Here is a 20,289-nt window from a genome sequence, read left to right as displayed (position 1 = left end):
TTAAATTAATTAAAAAAGGAAAAGGAGAAACTTAAAAGTATATTAATTTAATACATGAATTTTAAAATCAAAAGATTATATTGAGAGAGAGAGAGCAAATACATATATAAATATGTGTATCTAAGTATATATGTATGTATTTGTGTTGAAATGGGTCGTGTCTTCTGGAAATTATAGCTTTCATTGGCTGAAAGCCAAGTTAATTAAGAAATAATAAGAATCTGTAGCATAATGCACCTTATAGTATATGAAAAGGAATATTGGGAGTGCAAAATCTTCACTAAGGTATGATCCATAACGTAAGGGTTGTGCAAAGGAGAAGCAACTTTTCTGCCTTAGAAGGAAAAAGCAAAATCTTCCCTAAGAAATATCAAAAGAGCACTACTTTTCATGATTTGTGAAGAGTATTGTAAAAGAATAACTTTTCTTTCTTTGATTTTCATAACCCCAACATTCTCATCTTTGGAAAGCACTGAAAAGGTTGTGGCTTAAGGGTTCAAATTAAATAATTTAAAGTTAAAGGATAAAGAAAGAAAAAGATTAAGAAAATCATAGAAGAGCATCTCTTCTTTAAACCTTAAAGATGTTACTACTTTAGAATCACAAAGAGATCATTATCATCCCTAGTTAAATTAAAACCCTTAAGCATAAGTAGGGAATTTGTCACTTGTGGCTTTTCAAAAGATTAGGAGCTTGGGGAAATTAATGCATTATGTGGAGGACAAAGGTGGAGTTTGATAATATTTCTCTCTCTCTCTCTCTCTCTCTCTCTCTCAAAACTAAAAATCTAGTTAAATAGTATTATATTCTTGTCTACCTTTTACTCATCTCTTGTATAACTTCTTAGCCATCTATATGAAATGAAGAAGCCTCCATCAGTCTATCTTGGACTGCTTTATCTTTCTTTTTGCAAGATTTCCATTTTTTTTTTCTTTCTTTATCTTTTAAACTTAATTTCTTCCCCATTTTGCTTGCTGTGGTGGCATCATATTATTAGTTTTCGTAAGTGTGTAAGAGTCTTTTACTTGTTTGTACTTTTTACCATTCAGTGTACATTATACTAAATAGAAGTAAGTATATCTGTGGTTGTGAAGTCTAGTCATGCATCACATGCAATGAATTTTGTGAAGTACCGACTATTGTTCAATTTTGAGTTTACATTGTTGTCGTTTATCACATTGTACTTTCAAAAATAGTTTGTCCTTTAGTTGACAAATTGCTTAGTGTTCTCTTAATGGCTCACTAATAAAAGAGCATCCAACGAAGAATGTCTTTTGCAATGTTGTAAGTGGCATGAACCAATTGATATATACCATTGTTTCTTCAATCTTTTAGGTTAAGAATTCGTCTGTTAGCACTCAAAATTGCTTTTGAGACCAGTTAATGAATTAATCACTCACTTTCATATATATATATATATATATATATTCATTTGCCTGCAACATCTTTTATATGAGTACTTTTTTTTTCTTTATAAACTTCAAAAAATATACTCTAATTGGTATCTGTATCACTGCATCAAGAGTGTTCTTATTTCCTTACCAGACGATCGTCTTTGTAGGACCTAAGTTGGTCCACAACCACAAGAAAAAGTTTGGATCACTCCAATTTGAATTTGAGTTTTTGGAAGGTAGCTCTCAAGCCTGTTGGGGGAGATTTTAAAAGAGGTTGCAGGGATTGGGGATGAGAGTAGGAAGGAACAAACGATAAAAGTATTAAAGAGAGAAAAAGGCTTGTTGCAAGGAAAAAAAAAAAAAGAATGAAAAAAAAGATTTTAATGTGTCAATTTGGTCCTTAAACTTTTAATTTGAGTGATTAGTAGGATATTAACTAGGTTTGTGACAAATCAAACCTTCTATTATTATTATTTTTTGCTGTTAAAGATTAATGGATTTAATCACATGATGTGCACTTAGTTTTTAGCACATTGTCAATTATTTTTAAAATACCATTATTACCACACGTACTTCATGTGATCAAATCTATTCATAAGTGAGATCCTAAATATGTGATTTTTATCTTTTTAAATGGGAGATAAGGATTTTGCAATTCCTATTATGCTAACATGATAGGAAAAGCAAAGGGAACTCGCAGAAAATGCTAATGGAAAGACACCCGTCAAGAAGCAAAGTGCAGGGGAATTACATCTTCACAAAGGTTATGAGTCCTTTTTTATTTTTTATTTTAATCACCATAATATCATAGGTTAATTGTTTCCCTCAAGGTACCTGAGCATTTGCTATGAGGTATTTCATTCCATTAAAATTTGGTTGATGTACCAGCATGCCCAACTTATTTTTTATTTTAAGACTTTGTTAGAAAAGCTTTTTGGAATCTCCCTAGCTTAACTTGGTATTTGACTCATAAACTCAAACATAAAACTATATATTTGATTCACTGCTAAATAGTAGAGTTTTTTTTTTTTTTTTTTAATAAAGTTTTTGTGTTTTTCATTGTGTAGATATCAGTGAATTGAACCTAACAAAATCTTGTGTCATATCTTTTCCTAGTGGCAAGGATGACTTGATGAACTTTGAGGTTACCATTCAGCCTAATGACGGATATTATCTGTAAGTACTCTTGATAAGAATCCTCTGCATTTTTCTAAGGGTGATGAAGTATCCTATCATGAGATTTTAATGATAATACTTGGTTTAAGTTTTGAATATTAAAATGTATTGTTTTTGTGTTACAGAGGTGGTACATACATATGTGAATATTTCCCTAAAATTATTACCAAATTTTATTACAAAATAGGTTTAGTTTACTTCCGATATTTTTTTAACTAAAATCTCCTTCTGTTTTAATGAGAAACTGTCATATTACCCACTAACCAAATAGAAGATGGAGATTAAAATCAACTACCACTTGCTATTATGTATTTAAAACAAAAAGAGATTTTCAACTTAAAAAGTATTGGAGATAAGTCAAATCCTTACAAAATACCTACAAATTACCACCACACATTCTTGGTGCGATGGTCACTCCACAAGTATAAGTGCTTGTGGAGTGTGGGGGGGCAATGGTCGGGGTTTAAGTCTCCAGAAGGAAGCTTCATACACATATACACTTAGATTAGGTTAGAGTAGAATTCTATTTTGTAAAAAAAAAAAAAAAAACCTACAAATTGACGCGATAATTAATGTTGTTGATACCTCTTGAAAAACATCATAAATAAATGCTAATTTTTCATTTTTTGTATGAAAAATTCTAAAAATACTAAAAATTTTAATACAAAAAGTTTACAAATTCAGGTGATGATGAATTTGATTTGTTAATTTCAATAATATAATAAATGAATAATAAATTAATCAATATGTGCATGTACACATATTGATGAGAGAGAGAGAGAGGAGATTTTCTTTATTGAACAAATAATACATTTGTGAATCCCAAACAATTAGAAAAGCAAGAGTTGCTTTTCTATATATATGAACCATAATGAATGCAAGAGTTTAGAGTTGTATGTAAATAAATGAAATAAGAACTAAACAAAAAAAACCTTTGCATTTTGAGTTACACATGTTAATAATTTATACCACCCCAAATTTTATTTTATTTTATTTTATTTTTTTTCTGAACAACTGGTGAACTGCAAAAATATGATGATTTGGTATTTTTAATCTTTATTTTGATTAATTATGGCTTGCCAAAAAAAAAAAATTTACATGGTTAGATCATGCATGATATCATCAATATGTTGGTCTTCGGTTCCGGTTAGACAGCCATGAGTTGCGGTATTCGTGAGATGCACCCATGTGCATATCTTTTGTTTTTGTTTTTATTTGATCATAGCTCTGAATCTTTACAAGATGGGAACAATGCTTTTGGACAAATAGTTGAAAGTGGATATGCACTAAAACTTGCTGCCAAAGTGCCAATAAGCGTTTTGTGAGTGGAAAGTCATGGGCTGTAGCCTAGACAGCTATAATTTGGAGCGCGCATGGTGCCTGGAAGCCAATAAGGCTTGCCATGGTCAAGCAGCCAAGGTTTACTGCGCTTGGCTGCCACGATTGAAAGAGACTAGAGAAATAACATATAACATTTTTTTCCCAGATCATAAAATGAAACGTTACAGGGAATAATGAAATATATATAGGTGTTGTTTTTCTAATCAAAAGCATTGGGCAGATAATTGTCAATGGCATCAAGGCCCATGTGTGATTGGGTTAGGGGCTGAAGGTGGGACTGGACCTTTATTAAGTGAAACATATTCACCACCATAAACTCTCGGAGCAGCACCCATCACATGTTTTCCTATGTGGGAAGGAGGGGAATAGAGAACTGGGGGACCTCCGGCTCGACCACAGCCCATAATAGAAGAAGGCAATTCCCCCACCTTGTCTATTCCTTCTTCAAACACCACTCCCATGCCCAAGTAGAAATGAGCCTCGATATGGCAATGGAAAAGCCAGGCACCTGGGTTATCAGCCTTGAATCTAAGAGCAGTCCAACCATAGGGATGAAGAGGCACTGTATTCTTCATGATTGGATTCACCAAATTGTAATTCTTTGGGTCTTTGTTCTTGTCAAATTGGCCTTCTCCATAGCCCAGTACCCAAAAATCGTGCCCGTGGAGATGCCATGGATGTGTCTCACTATTGTTAACAGTCATAGTGTTTGCATTTTGTAGTATAATATCAACCGTGGTATTGAAGCCTAGCCGGTAAATGGCATTGCTTGTTGTAGCATTTGGGTTCTTGGACACGTTGTAAATGTCATAGTTTACTAAGTCATATCCTTCAGGTGGTGGGGTTTGACTGAACACATGGTGTAACTTCTTCTTTAGAGCAATAAGGTATGGTGTGTGAGGAAGGGTGAAAGAGACATTATTTACGGACCAGTGCACATAGCCATTAATGCGATTTTGTGTGTTTAGGAACACAATGGCTCTATCTGAGGTTGTGGGCAGGGTCACAATGAAATCATGGTGAGCCCTAATGGCTAGACTTTGAGCCAATCGGGGTGCTGTGTCATTCCAAATAGGACCAGTTGGTGGAACTGTGGGAGGAGATCGCCTTGGATGGTTTGGATAGTAATTGAGAAAGCCCAAGCCTTGTGTGGTAGTAGGAGGCCGACCAACCACATCTGTTGTCATCCAATAATTTCTTGAAGGGTCTTGATCGGCTTTTATAATCACAGAGTATGTCTCTCCAGAGTATATGAACAGGTTTTTCACTACAAATGGCTCTACATAGTGTCCATCTGCTTCTACCACAGTCATATTATGACCCTGCTCAAAAACAAAATTGGACACATCATCAGCGGGTTGCAAAACCATATGTATGCATGTCACACTTAAAAAACATCATGGTTTGTAGAAAAATCTGTAGTAGTTGTAATTGATTTGAAGGTGAAGGTGCTCATAAAGGTTACCTCCAATTGAAAACTAAGGGCTGATAGAGCAGTCAAGCTAGCAACCCTTAGTCTGTATGTTTTTCCTGGGATTACGGTTATTGCATAAGGAGAGCATTCTGGATTTGATGTATTACAAGTGTCGGCTGTGAGGGATGCACTAGAGCAGTTGAATCTTCCTTTTCCTTGAATCAGAAGTGACTGAAAATAGATAGAAGTAATAACTATTAGACAAAGAATAACAGCAAAATATAATCCTAATTACATATGGTACATGTAGTGCCATTTACCTGAGGCTCCCCAACCCAGACGAAAGGATTGGAGGACAATCCAGTGGCTTGTTCATAAGTGCTTTTGTGGTACCAATCAGTAAGGATGATGCTCCGATCATAATCATAGGCAAATGGTTCTGTAAAATTATCAGGAACTGATACACGGATTGATCCATATAACCCTGATTCTCTTTGCATTCCATAGTGTGCGTGTGCATGTGCATGGTACAGATAAGTTCCAGCCTACACATAAGCAAAACATACTTTATAAATTATGATACAACTGAACGAAGTACAAACATGCAACTTATAATCTGATCTTCACTAATTTTGAGACTAAGACTCGGTTATTATTGTTGTTATAACAAGGCGGACATTAAAAAAAAAAACACACAAACTGGAAAGAGAGACCATTGCAGAGATTTTAGCCTTTCGGCTACTAAGAACTAACACATACCCTATCAACCTTGAACTCATATTTGAAGGTGTCCCCAGGTAGTACTGGACATTGAGTCACCCCTTCTGTTCCATCACTCCAAGGTGTTCCAATCTACAACAAATTAAGCAGATGAATACACGTACACAATAATAAATGAATACATCAGTTTAGATATAAAGTTGGTTCAAGTAGGAAAATATGGAAACTTAAAATTCTACCTGTCTGATTCCATGCCAATGAATTGCAAGGTTTTCTAATAATAGTTTGTTTGTAACCTCAACAATGACTGTATCACCTTCCTGGGCCAAGATTGTGGGTCCTGGTGATTTGCCATTGATTGTAGTGACCAGCTTCTTATAACAGTCAGGAGACTTGTACTCATACTTTACCTCCCATTTGTAACGTCGAATTCTGGCCTCAGCAATGGGAGCATATATGAGAAATGCGAACAAACACAAAGCCAGCAGCTTCAAAAACATACTTCTGTATTGTTAAATGCTCCAATGGGAGCTTAGCCAAAGTGTACGAGTTTAGAAGCTCAAATCGGTAGGGTCAAATGCGCCAATTAGCAATTGCTTTGATGAATGATTTTGTTTGATTGGAATTATTAATTTCTGTCAATATATATATACATACTATAATATTATATATAATACATTTTCCAAGCTTTGACAATTATTTCGTTTAGAATCAGTACTTTTTGTCAACTGAGAGTTTGAGACCGGAAAAATTCTAAAGCCGTGGGGCTAAAGTACACTTCTGCCTATTGAGACCGTTGAAATTTCAAAACAGTGAAATTCCCTCGTACATTTATGTGAAATTCATTGTATTATTAACTCCGGAACATCTGTTGATGTGATATTTTCTCGGGGTTGTTGAGCAATCAACGCCAATCTTTCAAAACTTTCCAAAGATTATTTTTATTTTTTTATTTTGAAAAGAAACCTTTTAAATTTTTTTTATTAGATGTGAATTATAAAAATCTATCAGTTAGATAACATGTTTTTAGTATATTCTCTATGTTTGTAAAATTTCATTAGAATAAAAGATTAATAGCTATTATCATCAATCAAATGTTTAAATTTCAAGTTTTGTAATATAAATTTATGCATAAAAAATAAATTTATTAATCGAATAAAAATTAACATTCAATTACAAAATTTAACATATATATTAAGAACATAAAGAAAATGTAATCTAATAATTAGGTTTAAAAAATCCACACCTACTACTTAAAAGATATAAGAGGAGTTTGTTTGAAAAGAAACTTTGTCGTGTGTATATATATATATATATATATATATATAGAGTAAAGAAGTGACATCAATTTTTAATTAGACTATTCTAATTTAAATAAAATAAAAAACAATGGACTGATAGTGATAGTGTTGTGGGTGAACTAATTGAAGACTTTCAAGTGTAGATCACATTCCAAGTATCCCTTAAAAAAAAAAAAAAATTTAACGAATTAAAAAACTTTTAAATCTACCTTACAAACACCTGTTTATTTATTTATTTTTTCTAGTTTATTTAAAGTTTTGAATTTATCCTCTTGATTTATTTAAGAGAAAATTTAACGGATGCACTAAGAGTATTTGTTAATAGATTATTTTTAGAAACTTTTTATGTGAAAAGAAAAAAATAACTAACTTTATGAAAAAAATTTATATTTTTCATGAAAATAATATTAAAATTTTCCCAAAATAATATATTTATATTTTCTATGAAAGTGATACTAAAATTTTTCTAAAATAGTTTATTAACAAATATTCTAAAATACCATTAAGCAGATAGACATGAGATGAGACAACATGGTTTCTTAGAATTTGAAATTCTGACCAAGAAAAGCTAACGTCGTATAATAATAGGACTATAATGATAATCAAACCGCGTTGATTACCTTTTTTTTATTTTTTATTTTGTCAACGCGCTAGAAGGAAATAGCTTGGAAAGTTCTTTTACGTACTTAATCACGTTCACTTTTTTATATATTTTTTTATTAAGAAACAAATTGCAGATGTTGAAAGTTCTCCGACCAGGCTTACATGTGCTCTTTATAATATTTCAGACTTGATGAATATATGATACGGAACAAAGTTTAATGTGAATTCTTTTTAGAGTCAGTAAGTGTAGAGACAGAATATAATTTTCAAAATTCACCTATGACAGTATTACTATTAGTGCATAATAAAAATAATGTTAATAATGAATTTATATAATAATAATACACAACAAATTATTTCAATAATTATGAAAAATGTAACATAGATTAATCTTTAGAGTTAATATTGTAAGTGAAGAATGCCAAGACAAGCTTAAGGTTCCAGAATGAAGAAAAGTATGTGCCCTTAAAATTTCTTCTTTCTTTTTCTTGACCGTTGAGCTGGTCCGCAATGCTAATGGTTAGTCGGTATAAATTTCTGAAAATTACACACAAACAAGGACAGGAGGTTTCTTAATTATTTTGGTCAGAAGTCGTAAAAGACTCTGTCGTTTTGGATAAATCTATCTCAGTCTTATAATTTTTTGTCAAGCACCAGTAGGACCTATATACATTCAAATTATGCTAAAATTATAGTAGTATCTTTTAAAGTTTGTGGTGCACCATGTACCATTATTTGGAAGAAACAATGGAAATTTCGACTTCATGTTGATTTTGACAGTACTAATGCCAAATTAATGCCGAAAAATTTGTTTGCATTTTTATTTGCAGAGATGCATTGCATGGCCATGACATAGCATCCTCGACAATCAAATAGCTGAATTTAATACCAGAATGATGTGTATTATTCAAAGTTTTTGGTACACCATGCACCATTAAGTTATTTGGAACAAATAGTGGAAATTTCGACATTCTTAATCTCAAATTCATGTTGATTTTGACACTAATGTCAAATTAATGCCGAAAAATTCGTTTGCATTTTTGTTTGTTTGGCAGAGATGCATTGCTTGATGATGACATCGCATCTTCGACAATCAAATAGCTGAAATTACTACCAAAAGGCACATTTAGGCACTTTAACTTACATTTTACTAGAGAAGAAAACATGAAAATGCCATATTCTAATGTTAAAAAGAAATATAATTCCTCTTTATCTATTAATCAGCATGGAGTTTCATAGGCATATATGAACACATTATTATTATTATTATTATTGGAACATCATCATAAAAGCGACAAAAACCATACAAAAAATTTATTTTTTAAGCTTGGGAAGTACCCACTAGATATAATCAAAATAATTGTAGATGCTGGTATTTCAGTGAATGCTTTAATTTTAATAGTAGAAGCCCGAGATGAAATAGATAGGGTTTATTTTGACAACTTAATTTGACAAAGAAATTTAATTCCAATGATCCTTTAGTGGAGAAGTAGAATAGAATATTGGGCAGTGCCATTAGTCAAGGCAGAGGAATTCAAGAACATCACAATGTTGTATTATAAAAAAGTGTGATTAAGTACGTAAAAGAACTTTCCAAGCTATTTCCTTCTAGCGCCTTGACAAATAAAAAATAAAAAAGGTAATCAACGCGGTTTGATTATCATTATAGTCCTATTATTATACGAAGTTAGCTTTTCTTGGTCAGAATTTCAAATTCTAAGAAACCATGTTGTCTCATCTCAGGTCTGTCTGCTTAATGGCATTTTAGAATATTTGTTAATAAACTATTTTAGGAAAAATTTTAGTATCACTTTCATAGGAAATATAAATACATCATTTTGGGAAAATTTTAATATTATTTTCATGAAAAATATAAAAAGTTTTCATAAAGTTAGTTATTTTTTTCTTTTCACATAAAAAGTTTCTAAAAATAATCTATTAACAAATACTCTTAGTGCATCCGTTAAATTTTCTCTTAAATAAATCAAGAGTATTGTGGGGCCCAAATGATTTATGGGCCAGGCCCATCTACCCGGGGAGAATCCGAAGGCCCAAGCCGAGGAGGACTATGGTCCAAGCTCGACAAAATAGTCTTGGGATACCGCCGAGGACAGCTCAGTCCTCGGCAGACCCAAAGTCCCCCCTAAAAGAAGGGTAAAAACGGTATAGGACTGAAACTATGAAGAAAGATCTAAAATATCCAGGGAAAGCTGCCCTTACTGCCATTCAATGCTCTGAACCTGACAGAGCCGCATTCTTTGGCTTTTACAACCACCCCCAACGACTTTGAATATGGGCTGATGGGACAAGTATCAATCTTGGAAAGGTTGACCCTATACGTGGACGAAGGACAATGAACGCAGGCAAATATAAAAGGAAAAACAAGTAACCTAAAGAGGAGGTTGGGAAAAATGGCTAAAAACCAGAGCCTCCCAGCCCACCTCCAGGAGAAAGACTCCAGGGGTGAAGGAAAACTTAAACTTGTACGAACACCGCGAAAAACCCACCGCCTGTCAACCTGGGCCTAGCCTTCCAAACCCACGCTCTACAAATGATATTGTTAGGGGCGTTTTTACGTGCGAACCCGACACTGTTACGGTCCGCCACGAATCACGTCCTTACAATTGGTGCCGTCTATGGGGAAGGCTTGTGTGTAGGTATAGGATGTGGGTCGATAGAGTTTCTTCGTTATTTCTAACCGTTGGTTATAGAGTTCTAGTATAAAGTTCTGCTAGGGGCTACGTTTCTTGACTAGGGGCTCGGCTGAGGAGCTAACGCCCTTAAAGCCAAGGTCCCCCGTAAAGAGCAAACTAGGTACTTGATAGCATTAATCGTATGGATAAACTTTAGGGGCTTGGTTGAGGAGCTAACTCCCATAAAGCCAAGATTCCACACAAAGAGAAAACTAAGTTTTGGACAGAACCAAGGCCTTGCATGGTCCTCGGATTCAAGCCTATGGGGAAACCAAGTACAAAAATGAAAAAATCACAAGTTTTGGACAGAACCAAGGCCTTGTATGGTCCTCAGACTCAAGCCTATGGGGAAACCAAGTACAAAAACGAAAAAATCACAAGTTTTGGACAGAACCAAGGCCTTGCATGGTCCTCGGACTCAAGCCTATGGGGAAACCAAGTACGAAAAAGAAAAAATCACAAGTTTTGGGCAGAACCAAGGCCTTGCATGGTCCTCGGACTCAAGCCTATGGGGAAACCAAGTACAAAAACGAAAAAATCACAAGTTTTGGACAGAACCAAGGCCTTGCATGGTCCTCGGACCCAGGCCAATGGGGAAACCAAATACTTAGACAAGGAAAGGTTTGAATTTTGTAAGATGGGTTACTTGATAAAAATGTCAGGTCACTTCATCCACGGCTTAAACAGGTCACCATAAAAAGGTTAAGACCAATAAAGTTGTGAGGAAGGTGGTGAAACGCCCCAGCATTTAGTCGTATAAGAAGGCTGTTCATTTGGTGGGTGAGATATCTTCAAATGGTTATTCCTCACACGGCATCAAACTTTCGTTTTACTCCTCGGCTAGCATGGGGTAAGTATTACTTTTCACTGGTCGACCTTATTGTGCCAAGCGTTTTTATTAAAGTTATGGCGACATCTTTTTATTATCAAGCATTTTGGTCTTATTCGTCATTGATTTAGATGTTATATTATTGTGCCGAGCAGCGTTTGTGAATTTAAAAAAAGAAAAAAAAAGAAAAGAAAAGGCATAGAGACAAAACATGCGAAATAAAACAACAACAATTTTTATTAATACGAAAAATTATTACAACGTACAAAGGAGGGCTCAAACGAGCCTATACAAAATGAGAACTGCCTAAGCAACAATTACATCCGTAGTACAGATAAGTAAACTGGCAGGCGTCTTTTAAACTCGTCTTCAAAGTCTCTCCAATCTCTGCCTCAATATTGCTCATATTACGATAAGAACCTTCTTTGGAAAAAAAAAATGAAAGATAAGGAAATAGTAAGGAAGAAATCAATGAAGAAGATGGAGGACATGAGTAAAGAAGGAGGAGAAGAAGAGAGAAGAGATGAAAAGAAAGAAAAAGAAGCAAAAGAGGGAGAAGTGAAAGCACCAGGATAGAACTGGTGCTGGGAAGACTAAGAAAGGGAGACGGAGGATAGCACTAGTGAAGGAAGAGAGAAAGAAGTAGAGACATTTAGTCCCTGCCTCGATCTTGACTCCCAACACACTGGAGCCATACTAGGTATGCTCATAGGAGAGCGGTTGGTACTGATGATAGGTGTTCTCGACTCAGTCACGCCGAAAGTTTGACGTGACAAGTTCCTGCTTCGGATTTTGACTGAAAGAAGGGTGAGGTTGATTTTGAGTCTTCGCCATCCCTGTCCCGATCGAGCCATAATGAGCTTTACTGGAACATGGCGTTTATGGGAGGGGTTTGGCTTCTGCATCACTCGTTGTTATGATAAAGTGTATCAAGATTTAGTTTGTGAACCAGTGGGCAAAATGAACCCTAGGGGAGGCCAAGTATTTCAAATCTCAGAAGGATGAGAAGGAATTCTTTACAAAAACAATAACCTTCTCCTTTCCTTCTTATACAGAGGGTGGAGCGGGAGACATTTAATAGGTTCAGATCTCCAAAGGAATCTGCCAACACAAACATGCCGGTTCCGTTTCTCCACCCCATCAAAACAAACCGCCGAATTAAAGTAGTCTCGTAAATAGCGGTCATTAAAAGCACGTTTTGGGAAACCCAAACGGTAAGAGCGCATCAAGCGCGAAATCAAAAACTGTCTCATAGACCGGCGCATTTCTTGGACAGATGAAGAACCGCCAGCATTATTAATAGGCCAAATTGATTGGGCCGTGGGAAGAGGATCGGCATCACCAAAACCCCCCTTTCCAACCAAGAGGTTGGACAGCCGGGTTTTAAGGGGCTATTGTGGGGCCCAAATGATTTATGGGCCAGACCCATCTACCTGGAGAGAATCCGAAGGCTCAAGCCAAGGAGGGCTATGGCCCAAGCTCGACAAAATAGCCTTGGGATACTGCCGAGGACAGCTCAGTCCTCGGCAGACCCAAAGTCCCCCCTGAAAGAAGGGTAAAAACGGTATAGGACTGAAACTAGGAAGAAAGATCTAAAATATCCAGGGAAAGCTGCCCTTACTGCTATTCAATGCTCTGAACCTGACAGAGCCGCATTCTTTGGCTTTTACAACCACCCCCAACGACTTTGAATATGGGCTGATGGGACAAGTATCAATCTTGGAAAGGTTGACCCTATACGTGGACGAAGGACAATGAACGCAGGCAAATATAAAAGGAAAAACAAGTAACCTAAAGAGGAGGTTGGGAAAAATGGCTAAAAACCAGAGCCTCCCAGCCCACCTCCAGGAGAAAGACTCCAGGGGTGAAGGAAAACTTAAACTTGTACGAACACCGCGAAAAACCCACCGCCTGTCAACCTGGGCCTAGCCTTCCAAACCCACGCTCTACAAATGATATTGTTAGGGGCATTTTTACGTGTGAACCCGACACTGTTACGGTCCGCCACGAATCGCGTCCTTACAAGTATAAATTCAAAACTTTAAATAAACTAGAAAAAAATAAATAAACAAGTGTTTGTAAGCTAGATTTAAAAGTTTTTTGATTCGTTAATTTTTTTTTTTTTTTTTTTAAAGGGATACTTGGAATGTGATCTACACTTAGAATCCAAGCCTTACGAGATGATATTCAGAATTTACAAGCAAAAGAGGAATGTATGTGGAAGCAAAGATCAAGAAATAGGTGGCTTAAGGAAGGGGACAGGAACACAAAGTATTTTCATTGCAGAGCCAATCAAAGAAATCGGCGGAACCTGATTGCAGGATTAGAAGATGAGACTGGAGCTTGGGTTGAAGATGAGGATGGTATGGGCAAAGTGGTGGAGGGTTATTTTGAACAAATCTTCACCAGTTCAAATCCGAGTGATTTTAGTAATATCCTCAGTAGTATTCAAAGGGTGGCAGGAGAGGATGATAGAGATCACGTAGATAGTGACTTCCAAGCATGTGAGGTCAAAGAAGCTCTCAATTCAATGGCTCTAACGGCTCCTGGTCCTGATGGTATGTCTCATATTTTCTATAAGTCCTTCTGGCATATTGTAGGTGAAGATGTGACTGCAGTGGTACTTCGAGCCTTAAACTCAGGTATTGTCCCAGAATCCTTAAATACTACCTTCATCACTCTCATCCCCAAAATTAAAAACCCTAAGAAGGTTTCTGATTTCAGGCCCATTAGCCTATGTAATGTTATTTACAAACTTATTGCGAAAGTAGTGGCTAATCGTTTGAAAAAGTTTTTAGCTAATGCTGTGCCAAATTCTCAAAGTGCTTTCCTATCGGGTCGATTGATTTCTGATAGCATTCTTATGGCTTTTGAGACCCTCCATTATTTGAAGAGGAAGACAAAAGGAAAGATGGGATTCATGGCTCTTAAGCTGGATATGAGTAAAGCTTATGACCAAGTGGAGTGGGGATTCTCGGAGGCAATTATGCAATATCTGGGGCTTGAAGAGAGGATGAGAAGAATTATTATGTCATGCCTGAAGTCTGTGTCTTATTCTATTCTGCTTAATGGGCAACTGGTTGGTAGCATCAAACCTTCGAGGGGCCTTCTCCAAGGTGATCCTTTATCACCGTATTTGTTTCTCTTGTGTGCCATGGGCTTACAAGGTTTATTGCAAAAAGCAGAGGTAGAGGGGAGTATTAAGGGAGTGGCTATTAGTAGATATGGTCCTCGGGTTACTCACTTATTTTTTGCAGATGATAGTGTCCTCTTTTGCCGTGCTATTGAGGTCGAATGTCAGAGAGTCCTGGATATTTTGGCTACTTATGAGAGGGGAACGGGTCAAAAAATCAATAGAGAAAAGATGAACATTTTCTTCAATTCTAATACCCATCATCAAACCCAATCTTGTATCCAACAACTCTTGGGAGTTCCGGTGATTAGACAATATGAAAAATATTTAGGGCTGCCAGCATTAGTGGGTCGGGGGAAAAAAAGGAGCTTTATTTACCTTAAGGAGAGGGTGTGGAAGAAAATACAAGGGTGGAAGGAAAAGTTACTATCCATAGCTGGAAGAGAAGTCCTCATTAAAACTGTCATTCAAGTCATTCCTACTTACACAATGAGTTGCTTCAAGCTCCCTAAATGTTTGATTAAAGAGTTAGAAGTCCTCATTCGGAAATTTTGGTGGGGCTACAATGATGCCGCAAAGAAGGTGCACTGGGTTAACTGGGAGAGGTTATGTGAAGCTAAAGAAGTGGGCGATATGGGCTTTAAAGAAATTGAGAAGTTTAATGAAGCCCTCCTTGCTAAACAAGTCTGGCGCATGATACAAAATTCAGAGTCCCTTTGCTTCAGAGTTTTTAAGGCTCGATTTTTTCCTAATTGATCTATTCTTGATGCCAAGGAATCCAACTCTGGCTCCTATGCATGGAAGAGCATCCTTAGTGCTAGGGATGTCATTAGAAAGGGTATGGTTTGGCGTATTGGGGATGGCCAATCTGTCCGGATCAAAGAAGATAAGTGGTTGCCGGTGAAACCTAGTAGATTAATTCTTTCCCCCCTCCCTCCTGTCATGGCAGAAGCGAGGGTTAGCTCCCTCATCAATCCAGATTTGAGTATGTGGAAATCTGAGGAGGTAAACCGGTTGTTTTTGCCCTATGTAGCTTCGTTAGTTCTGGGTATTCCACTTAGTCACAGGAAACCTTCTGACCGTGTCTCTTAGTCTTGTACTCCATCCAGAGAGTTCAGCACTAGTAGTGCTTACAAGTTGTTGGCTGCCCCGTCCTCAACTGATCGTGCAAGCTCTTCCAACCAAGATTATCAGCGAAGTTTCTGGAAAGGGATTTGGAAGTTGCAGGTACCCAATAAGATTAAACATTTTATCTGGAGAGTTTGTAATAATGCTCTGCCCACCAAGAGCAATCTGAAGCGAAGGCATATAATAGATTCGGACCTCTGTGATCTATGCAAGGATGTTCCGGAAGACTCCCTTCATGCACTCTGTTTTTGCTGCCACATTGCTCCTGTTTGGCAGCCCTTCCAATGGTTTCAGACCATGATAGCCCCCCCTCCCCTGAATTTTTGTGATTTAATTAACAAATTTATGCAGGTTCGCGATGAACTGAGAACGGAGATGTTCGCAACTATGACATGGTGCTTATGGAATAGACGGAATGCTCTCCATTTTGGTCGTCCAGCTCAGCCCCTCTCAAATATCAGTACTGTCGTAGGTGCTCTGCTCTAGGATTTCATGGCTAGTCAAATCTCAATGATTCCTCGCCCTTGACCTTCTGCTCAACATCAATGGCGCCCTCCAGAACCAGGCTTTGTGAAAGTAAACTTTGATGCTGCCATGTTTAATCACTCGAACTCAGCTAGACTTGGTGTTATTGTACGTGACTGGCGTGGCGTCTCCCTTGGTGCTATGTCAACGCACACTTCGCTAGCTTCATTTGTAGCTGATATGGAGGCTCTGGCATGCCTTAGAGCAGTCCAATTTGCTGCTGAATGTGAGCTCCAACAAGTGATAATTGAAGGTGATTCAGTCATAATCATTGCTGCGATCACCCAAGGACGTTCCTTACTGTCCTCCTTTGGTAATATTGTGGATGATATTTTGTGCTTGCTGCCTAAATTTTCTTCAATACAATTTAATCATGTAATCCGCTCTGGTAACTTAGTAGCGGATGCTCTCGCAAAGAAGGCTGCATCCATTGTAGGCTGTCATGTTTGGCCGGATACTTTGCCTTTGGACATTGCTGCTTTAGTCGACTTTGATGTTCATTAAGTTCATGTTTTTGTTTCTTCAATAAAGTCCCAGACTTGAAGTCTGGTTTCTCAAAAAAAAAAAAAAAAAAATTCTGTCTTCCCCCTTTTGTTTGGGAGGCTTGGTTAAGAGAGTCTAACAAAGAAATTATTGGGTCATGCTAACAAGTACTCTTAAGGTAATGGTTAACAATTTATTTTAAGAAAGTTTTGACACAACTTTTATGGGAAATGAAAAAACTGTCAAAACATTAATTACTTTTTTTTTTCTTTTCCCATCAATTTTTTTTTTAAATAGATTGTTAACTGTTGCCCTAAGGCATCCGTTAGCATTTCTCATAAACAAAAAACATTCTAGTTTTCTATTCTCTAAATAAGATCAAAAAAGCATTTACGTACACATTGGAGACTAAGGCTGCAAGTTATTCCCATCATGATTAGAAATTAGAATATTAAAATAATGTGTTCTATTAATATTGATAACCTACATTTTGACGTTTGAGTTCATATTCTTCTAAAGATTGGGAGTTAATGTGTTTAGCATTCATGAGATCAATTGTTTAAGTGACAATAGTTTTTAGAACAATAACTCACATCGGTCCAATTTAATGTATTTCAAATAAACTAACTTATCAATCAGAAGTATCCACTACCATAAAGAAGAAAAGCAAAACAACTAGTTAACAATAGAAATGTTGTCAACGCATTGGCAGGGGAAAAATTAAAGAATTGTCGGAAACATGAAAAGAAGAAGCAGAAGCGTTATCATTGGGGTGTGCATTTTAGTCAAAAAAATGTGCACCCCATATTCACTCCTATTTTCTCTCAATTTTGGAGAGATTGAGTTTTGGTGCACTCAAAAAAAAAAAAAAAAAAAAAAAAAAAAAAAAAAAAAAACAAACAAACAACTGGGCCTCATCATTTTCTCTTCCCCTCCCCTTCCCCTTCCAACCAAACATCCCTTCCACTTATTTTCTTTCATATTTTTCCTCGTTTCTTTTCTTTCCTCCCTATTCCACCTCCAACCAAGCAGAACCTTACAATGCTCACTTGAACATGGTTTAAGAGATAAACTCCTGGAGTCTCACATAAGAAAGAAATTGAACATTTTGTAAGTGTATATAATCGTGGGTGTGGATCTGTTTGGGTCATTCAATATTATTAAATATTTTGTATTTCTCTATTTTTGTGTCAATTTACTATGCAATACTTTTTATTCTAGAACAATGTGTCTATTCAAGTTGCACATTTTTTGAATGGTGCAAGTGTGTTTGTAAATAATGAGCCCCTCATTTTATTCGATTAGCTTTTTTTCTCATTTATATATACAATCATAAAGCCAAAGAGAGAAAGATACAAAGCTTTTTTGAGGAGTATTTAGATTACTATGTTTCTTCTGTTTGTTGTTGTGAGGACAACAGACCAAGCACATTTATTTGATTATGGGCCATACTCGAGGATGAGCAGACATCCGAAGATGGTTAAAGGGTTCGTATAAACCTAAGTCAATAGGTTGAGGAGAAAATAGGAGAGTAACGAGGCAACTGAGGTTCCTCAGGAGCTGAGCCACTTAGGAGAGCTTTAGGAAGTAAACCATTTTGGAAATATAAGTTTCAAGGAAGTAGTAGAACTGAGCTAATAACAAAATATAAATATCTGGGAAGGAGATTGTCACCACCACATTAAATGTACTGCATCAAATGAACTGACTGTATTTATAAAGAAATGACACCTGAACAGTGCCATCCCAGCTCACAATTCCTCACAAAGCTTCCAGAAGGTCCTGATGGAACAAGTATCCAAGGGATTTCTTAAAGAATCAACAGGTGGAGGGCTGAGATATAGAAGGGAGGGACTATATAAGGAAATAACCACCATAAAAATGGGGCATGTAATCTGAGAAAGGGGAGAAATACTTGTATTCTAGAAAAAAGCTTGATTAATATAAGAACATCCCATCCTTAGACTTGACCGAGAAGTGATATTTCGACCAATTTGCACGTTTATTCATGTTAGTTTGGATCCTATTCATTGAGGCCCGCATTAAATTTGCTAAGTAACTTCTTGGTAAAACCCATTTTCTATCAAATTTATTGTTTTGGGCTTATTAGGCTGACATCCACTATTCTTGCTGGGTTGAGGTTCTAATTCTAATCCTAATCCTTACAGTTGTGATCATTGTATTTTAGGAGACAAATATCTATGAGTCTCAAAGCACCACTAAAGAAATAGTGTGAGAGACAAAATTTGTCATAAGCATAAGGAGATAGTGTCAAAGACTATCCTTTTATCAAATTTGCATTCATTGTTATGTATTAATTTGGTTTGTATGTATATTTAATTGTTCTTGATTATTTATGCATTATACATATTTGTTCAATTTGTTATTCTTGTTTATAGAAACACAAAAGTAAAGTCTGTGCAATATTTTTAACAATCTTAAGACATATTTCTACTTTCTTTGAATTTATATTTGTGATTTTCTTTAAAAGGATCTTCGCTTATTTTAAATTCTTTCTTGATGAGAAAAACTTACCAAGAAGAAAGTCAATGGCATATTTCCTTTGCTTTCATGTAAATTGTTTAAACCATATTTTGTCTACCTTCATTTTGTAAGTAATAATTCCAATTTTTTTTTTAGAGAGTTTCAACCTATGACATCCGCTTCTTATAATAGCTTTTTATCATCAGACCAAGACATCAATTGGTTTTTAGTGTAAGTGAAGATTGAACTCCAGATCTCTTATTCAACCATCAGAGACTTTACTAGTTAAGCTAACTGAAATCTACAAGTAAAAATCCCAATTTAAATTCAAAAAATTATATTTTTTACATTAAGAAAATAGGAATGTCAATATTAACCTAATTTGTCTTGATTGGATGTCAGACTAACCAATTTTGTGGTTCAATAATCAAAATGCCCAAAATGCCATTTGTTGACCAAAAGCTTTCTCCAAATTTGACTGTGCTTAACCTGGGTTTGACATTGATTTGACATAAAAAAATCTGACTGTTTGATTGGGATGGGTTTATGCTCATATCAATAATAACTAACTTCTCTTTAAATTGACTACTCATAGACCCAAATCAGACTCAAAGAGTAATATATCGCAAAAACAATGAAAAAATGCTAAAGGCCAAATTTAAAAACAAAAAAGTGTCAAAAGTTTGAGTATAGTTTAATCCCTATTGAATCATAATAATAAATAATAATAAAAGTGTCCACAGATTGGCATAAATAAGGATTTGTTGGAAAGGTTGCATGAAAAACTTCAATTTGGTATGCTTGGATCACAAAACTTTCCCATTAAAAAGTTCTTTTTATTTTTCCCCCAAATACTTAAGTAAACCTTTTAAAAGAAAGGTATTTTCATTACATTTGCTTTAATGCTACATTTGTTTGGGCATTTTCTGTGTTTGGTAGTATTGAAAAATGCAAATGAAGAGAAACCTCAACTTTGGTTAATAGAAAGATTAACCTTTTTTTCCTCCTTGAAAAATAAGTTGTCCTTTCTATTACAACTCCATGCCTTGGTAAGCTATCTCTCTA

The 20,289-nt window shown here is 35.8% G+C and overlaps 2 protein-coding genes across 2 annotated transcripts; one reads left to right on the top strand and one right to left on the bottom strand.

Annotated features, from left to right (window-relative positions):
* Positions 1–2,697: 2,697 nt before the first annotated feature.
* LOC115949684 (L-ascorbate oxidase-like) lies at positions 2,698–7,003 on the bottom strand. Its single transcript, XM_031066976.1, has 5 exons — positions 6,285–7,003; positions 6,085–6,177; positions 5,646–5,870; positions 5,377–5,556; positions 2,698–5,233 (listed from the first exon to the last, which is right to left on the bottom strand). The coding sequence occupies exons 1-5, from the start codon at positions 6,543–6,545 to the stop codon at positions 4,148–4,150; spliced, it is 1,845 nt and encodes a 614-aa protein (XP_030922836.1). The 5' UTR covers positions 6,546–7,003; the 3' UTR covers positions 2,698–4,147.
* Positions 7,004–16,119: 9,116 nt separating this feature from the next.
* Positions 16,120–16,761, top strand: LOC115950443. The gene is made up of 2 exons (XM_031067638.1): positions 16,120–16,204; positions 16,292–16,761. The coding sequence occupies exons 1-2, from the start codon at positions 16,120–16,122 to the stop codon at positions 16,759–16,761; spliced, it is 555 nt and encodes a 184-aa protein (XP_030923498.1).
* Positions 16,762–20,289: the final 3,528 nt, after the last annotated feature.

This window comes from Quercus lobata, chromosome 6 (assembly GCF_001633185.2).
Source record: "Quercus lobata isolate SW786 chromosome 6, ValleyOak3.0 Primary Assembly, whole genome shotgun sequence".
Lineage (NCBI taxonomy): Eukaryota > Viridiplantae > Streptophyta > Magnoliopsida > Fagales > Fagaceae > Quercus > Quercus lobata.
The sequence above is the reverse complement of the archived record's forward strand: the minus strand, read 5'-3'. Positions and strand labels throughout refer to the sequence as shown.

Coding starts and splice junctions, on each gene's coding strand:
- LOC115949684 (XM_031066976.1), bottom strand. CDS start 6,545: ATGTTTTTGAAGCTGCTGGCTTTGTGTTTGTTCGCATTTCTCATATAT. Junction 6,178..6,284: donor ATTGGCATGGAATCAGACAG/GTAGAATTTTAA, acceptor AATTTGTTGTAG/ATTGGAACACCTTGGAGTGA. Junction 5,557..5,645: donor TCTGGGTTGGGGAGCCTCAG/GTAAATGGCACT, acceptor ATCTATTTTCAG/TCACTTCTGATTCAAGGAAA.
- LOC115950443 (XM_031067638.1), top strand. CDS start 16,120: ATGACATGGTGCTTATGGAATAGACGGAATGCTCTCCATTTTGGTCGT. Junction 16,205..16,291: donor AAATATCAGTACTGTCGTAG/GTGCTCTGCTCT, acceptor GGCGCCCTCCAG/AACCAGGCTTTGTGAAAGTA.